The sequence below is a fragment of the Micropterus dolomieu genome, linkage group LG23 (assembly GCF_021292245.1).
Source record: "Micropterus dolomieu isolate WLL.071019.BEF.003 ecotype Adirondacks linkage group LG23, ASM2129224v1, whole genome shotgun sequence".
Lineage (NCBI taxonomy): Eukaryota > Metazoa > Chordata > Actinopteri > Centrarchiformes > Centrarchidae > Micropterus > Micropterus dolomieu.
Window position 1 is genome coordinate 24398269 of NC_060172.1, and position 5503 is coordinate 24403771.

The window sequence follows — 5503 nt, forward strand, 5'->3', positions numbered from 1 at the left end:
CCCCCATTCTCTGTTTGAGAAAGAAAGTTCACCAAAAACAGCAGTTAAAACTGGCTGGAGGGGCTTTAAACAGTATATTTGCTTAGTGCTTTGAGCTAAATGCTAACATCAGCATGCTAACATAGGCCTACTCAAGTTGATGATAAACTGGTGTGATGTTTTCCACTTTAAACATCGTAGTTTGGGATGTTAGCATGCTAACATGTGCTAATTAGCATAAACAAGCTGTGACTGATAGGAACATTTTTAAAAAATGTAAAAACAAACAAACAAACAAATTAAAGATATTTTACATATTACACAGACATTTTTAATTGAATAAATATATCAACATTTCCTAGATACAACTGAAATAAGTTAATTAATCCATAGTCAGTAGTTAATGAAACTGAGATTGTAGTCAGATATTAGCTGTGACGTTTCACAGATGTTAGTCCTGTTGAGAGATTTGTGGTGAAAATACAGCTGCTTTGACTTTGAGAGGTATGAGGCAACCATTAATGCAGCCTCAGCGTTTTGTCTCCTCTGGTTTCACAAAGCATGACACAGGAGGGGGGAGTTCGCCAGTATCAGTCTTTGATATCATGAGAAAAGAAGTAAGTGGTGCTTAATGTACCTAAAATCTAATCTATGAAGTCCTTCTGAACACTGACATCTTATGTGAACATTGTTAGCATCACAAAACGACATTGTTAGATGTTGTTTGGACTGTTGTCAGGTATTCCTGTTGTGTCCACCCCCTATACAAAGTACCATCTTAAAGATTCACAAAGATAGTATTTGTTGCAGGACCATTGTATTGAATTGTACACAGATTGTATTTTATTGTATGTGTCCTCCATTGCGCCTATTAAATCCTACATCCAGGAATTGAAACACAACCAGAAAATCAATAAACTGAAAGTGTTTTGCATTCAAACATGTAATTACAGATGTCTCTTTAACTAGAGTTAAGTGATGAGCATATGAACGCTTTGAAATGATTCTAACTATATCACATCTCTTTGAGCTTGTTTGTTATAAAGGGGTAGTAGAGTAGAAATATTACCACACATTAGTCTAACACTCTCTTTTATAAAAGGTCACATCTCAATATTGGAGAATCCCTGTCTCTCTCTGGCCGACAAAGATCAGTGTTTGTACTCGCATCGTACTTGCATCATCAGCTCTCAGTGCAGGACACACATAAAGACACTTAAGGGTTTAGTGCAATTAAATGGGATTTCTGTCTGAAATGTAATGTAGCAGAGTTTATATGGTAATTTCTACTTTTCTCTGATCCAGGTGATGTTCACTCAAGTTGGACATTGTTGTGGCACAATGCTTAACAACCATTGTTTTGAAATTGACAGCATCTGACAATGCCAGCAGTATTAGCCATTTCAGACTATAATCTCAGGCTACTGATTACCCTGACTACCCTCAAAGTTTGAGCAACTGTTGTCACAAGAAAAACTGGCTTCATACTTTGCGAGAGAAAATCTTAAAAGCATTGTTGCCATATGTAAACTCTTAATAGATGCTGCTGAATTTGTTAATTTATCATTTATGTCAAATTTAAAAGGAAACTTGTTTCATTAGTCGTGCAGTAGGGTGTTTAACACTACTATAGGCTCATGAAAAAGATTCTCTGAGAAGGCTGGTCAGGATCAAAAGATCATGGGAAGACTAACACTGAAAGTATATGAGGCAAATCTTAAAACTCTTTTCACACAAATCTATTCTTCCTTTCCATTACTATTAAGGTCAGACTAATTTCTTCATTCATAAACAGTTCACAGAGATGGTCAGGTAAAACTACTTATGCCAATACAAACTCTTATTATTACAATCCAATTTTAGAGTTTCACTGCACGACACAAGTTAACATACTGTAACTGTGCAGTTCAGGGATGACCTTACATGTCTATTCACAGTCAGATATTCTGAGCAAGGAAATTGCTTAGCTTTTAGAGCTGTCATCATATAAAGTTTCCTTCAATTCAAACATTAAATCAAAAGTAACAACACTCAAGGTGCTTCTGAGAGAAGCTTTAAACTGAACCAGATAAAGCTTTAATCTAAACAGTAACATCTTGTTTAAAATGTTTCAAAAATATAAATACATTTCTCCTCTTCATGTCACAGTAAGTCACAAAGAAGGGGAGTTCATTATAAATTTCTGAAGCCAGGTGAAGCCACACGATTCTGATGTGACCGCACAAAGGCGAACAACAATCTCCCTTTTACCACTGACCAATCAGGTATTGACTGCTGCCATGCTGTGTCATCACCCCGTGGACACCAGCGACTCCAGTATAGGCCTATTATGAATATGTCACAAACCTCATACACTGATACTAAAACATTACTGTGAGTGTTATCATGTGCTGATCATGTGTGAGGAGTGTCCCTGTCACTGTCTTTGGCCAGGCTCTGCAGCAGAGAGCTCTGGAAGGCCTCCTCACATGACTCGGGAATCAGAAACTCCAGCAGCAGGTCGCAGATGCAGTAGATCAGGTGCCTACACATAAGCAACACAAACAGGGTTAATAATAGACTGGCATCAATACAGGTGCTTATATGGAAAATGATTAAATACAGCAGATGTATTCATTTCTTAAACATTAACATATTGGTACAATGAACACAATTCACTCATCACAGTGGTTTCTGATGTCCATAAAATGCTTTTTTTTCCTGGTGTCACAGTAATCCAGGTGATTGTAATCTGTACAGAGCGAACAGGAACTTAGAATTTAGGGACCGTCTCAAAAATGCATGCTAAAAGGCCTTTTTAAATTTTTGTCAATAGCTTTTTAACTAAATTTATTTAATCTGGATCTCGTCTCATTGCATGCACAATCTCCTTTGAGCTGTTGTGGCCCTTTTCTGTCAATAGCTTTCTTCATAGACACTTCAGACCAACTTTACCAGGACCATTGCAGTTAAACAGCTCTACTTTTTAATTTTTTTAAAAAATATATATATTTTATTATTATTATTATTATTATATTTTATTTTGTTGGCAGCTAAAAATACATTCAGTATATGTGTATGAGCAGTATAAATATCAGTATAGAAAACAAGTGAATGCACAAAATGAAGCAGATTACCCAATCTCTGTATATTTCAAAAACAGATTTGGATTACACCCATTGTAGTTAGTGCAGGGGTTTAGTGCATTCTGAGACTGTGGGCCTCCCCTCAGTAAAAAGCTTGGACAAAGACCCTGGCCCCTCACCCCATCTTAGTTTACTTGCTTAGTTTTGCTCAGTTCCTGGATGCCTATGGGATCATGATTATGTTATTTGACACCAAAGACAGTCAACAATTGAGCCAAGATAGCATAATATTTTGACTACACCAAATACATGAAAAAAGGTTTGTCCTAATACATTTATTAGTTTCTGAATCTAGGAAAGGGAGAAAAAATGATAACATTTGCTAAAACTACTGTATCTCTGAACTATCTATAACCAATTCACACTCATAATATGAAAACCACTTATTTAGTGTATTATAGATATGATAACCAGAGAAATTCGTATTCTGTATTATTGACACAGTTTCTAGACTCCTGAGTGCAGCTGTCTCAAAGTAGCACAATAAGACGTGTGTTTACTCAACAGTTTGGTTGTTGACTCACTTGTTTATCTGATGGTCCTGTAAAGATTCCAGCATAGTCTCCAAGCTCAGTCTGTACTTCTCACTTCCCAGCATGTCAGTGATGAACTCTGCTCAAACAATGAAACAACCCAAAAAAGGAACATGGCTTCAGGATCTTTGCAAATCAAAATAGAATTTAACGAGCATTCAAACACCTACACCCTGAATCTAACAGCTGCTACGTACCTGGGAGCAGCTGCACTAGACAGTCCAGACATTCCTCCTTGGTTTCTTGTCTTTCTGCAGCACTACGATCTGGCCCTGGTTGGGCAGGCAGCGTGCCACCTGGCCATACAGCTTCCTGCAGCACTTGTAGGTAAATCACCCAGCAGGGGGCACTGATAAGGTGAGCAACTCCTACATCCAACCATCTAAGACAGAATCACTGGTTTATTGTAATAATATTCCTCTGTGCATGTGTGTCTTATTTTTCTTCTAGATATCAGCCACATGCAAACATGCTTTTACTGTTTAGGAGAGAATGAAAGACATGCACACAAGGGAAGACAACACCAACAAGCATTTATAAATCTCTATAAGCCATTGCAAGAGCATTAAGATAATTTACTCAAATGCTTAGTGAACCTTAAAACTCCCAGAGGCATATGTCAGTTCCAAAGATGGAGGCCAGTGTAATCAGTTAATGACAGCAGAACACTAGAGAATAGACAAGCACAGTTCCCACAGACGATGTGGTAAAAACAGACCCAGCAATTCTAGATTCCCAGTAAGTCATAATCATTGCACTGAAAGAAAAAATAATATTTTGAAAGGCAATCTGAGAGAATGTCATGCAGCTTTAATGTGCCACAAACCACTTAGTGCCTCTTAAAGCCGTCCCTTAAAGAGGAAGATGACCCAGCGTGGATGTTTAGCTGTATGAAGGAAAAACAAGTGAGTACCACAATATCACCTGCTAGCAAAATAGGTACATTAGTATCACCTACAGTAAACATGTAATCGCTGTGTCACTGCTTTGTCTTTATTGTAATGGATTGATCAGTTGTCATACAACATAAATCCCAGGCTCTTATTATTAATAATAATAATAATAATAATAATCCTTATTTGTAGAGCACTTTTCAAAAACAAGTTACAAATTGCTTTAACAAGTGTAAAGAATAATACAAAAAAAAAAAAAAGAAAAAAAAAAAAAAGATAAGAGCATGAAACTTTTATATAAAATTAGTAAAATACAATAAAATAAAAAGGGATAAAATAAAGTCAAATAAGATCTGGAAAAGCTCTCCTATAAAAGTATGTTTTAAGAAGGGACTTAAAAGAGTTCACTGACTCAGCTGCCTTGATTTCCTCGGGCAGGCTGTTCCAGAGCCTCGGGGCCCTGACAGCAAACGCTCTGTCCCCTTTAGTTTTCAGTCGAGACTCTAGAACAGACAACAGACCTCTGCCCGAGGATCTCAAGGTACGTGCTGGTGTGTATGGGACTAAAAGTTCAGAAATATAACAAGGTGAGAGGCCATGAAGAGTTTTAAAAGTGATCAATAGAATTTTAAAGTCAATTCTAAAACATACTGGGAGCCAGTGTAATGAAGCTAAAATAGGAGTAATGTGGTCATATTTCTTTGTTCTGGTTAAAAGCCTGGCAGCTGAGTTCTGGACAGTCTGGAGTCGATCAATAGCTTTTTGGGTTAAACAGGTGAAAAGGCTGTTGCAATTATCCAGGCGTGATGAGATGAAGGCGTGTAAGATGGTCTCGGTGTCCTTAAAAGTTAACATAGATCGAATTTTAGCTATATTTCTAAGTTGATAAAAACATGATTGAACAAGCTTTGTGGTGTGCTGCTCGAAATTTAAATTACTATCAAACCAAACACCAAGGTTCTTTGCCACAGGC

General features: G+C 37.1%; 1 protein-coding gene across 2 annotated transcripts in view; it reads right to left on the reverse strand.

The window, feature by feature from the left end:
* Positions 1-287: 287 nt before the first annotated feature.
* Positions 288-5503, reverse strand: part of snx19a (sorting nexin 19a) — a 10632-nt gene continuing 5416 nt past the window's right edge. The window contains exons 9-12 of one of the 2 annotated variants that reach the window (XM_046040909.1): positions 4464-4523; positions 3835-4019; positions 3629-3716; positions 288-2503 (exon numbers count right to left, since the gene is read on the reverse strand). In XM_046040909.1, the coding sequence (XP_045896865.1) occupies positions 4520-4523 (4 nt within the window). In that variant the 3' untranslated portion in view covers positions 288-2503; positions 3629-3716; positions 3835-4019; positions 4464-4519. Of the gene's footprint in view, positions 2504-3628; positions 3717-3834; positions 4524-5503 lie in introns of both variants that reach the window. The other variant, XM_046040908.1, reaches the window with a different exon arrangement.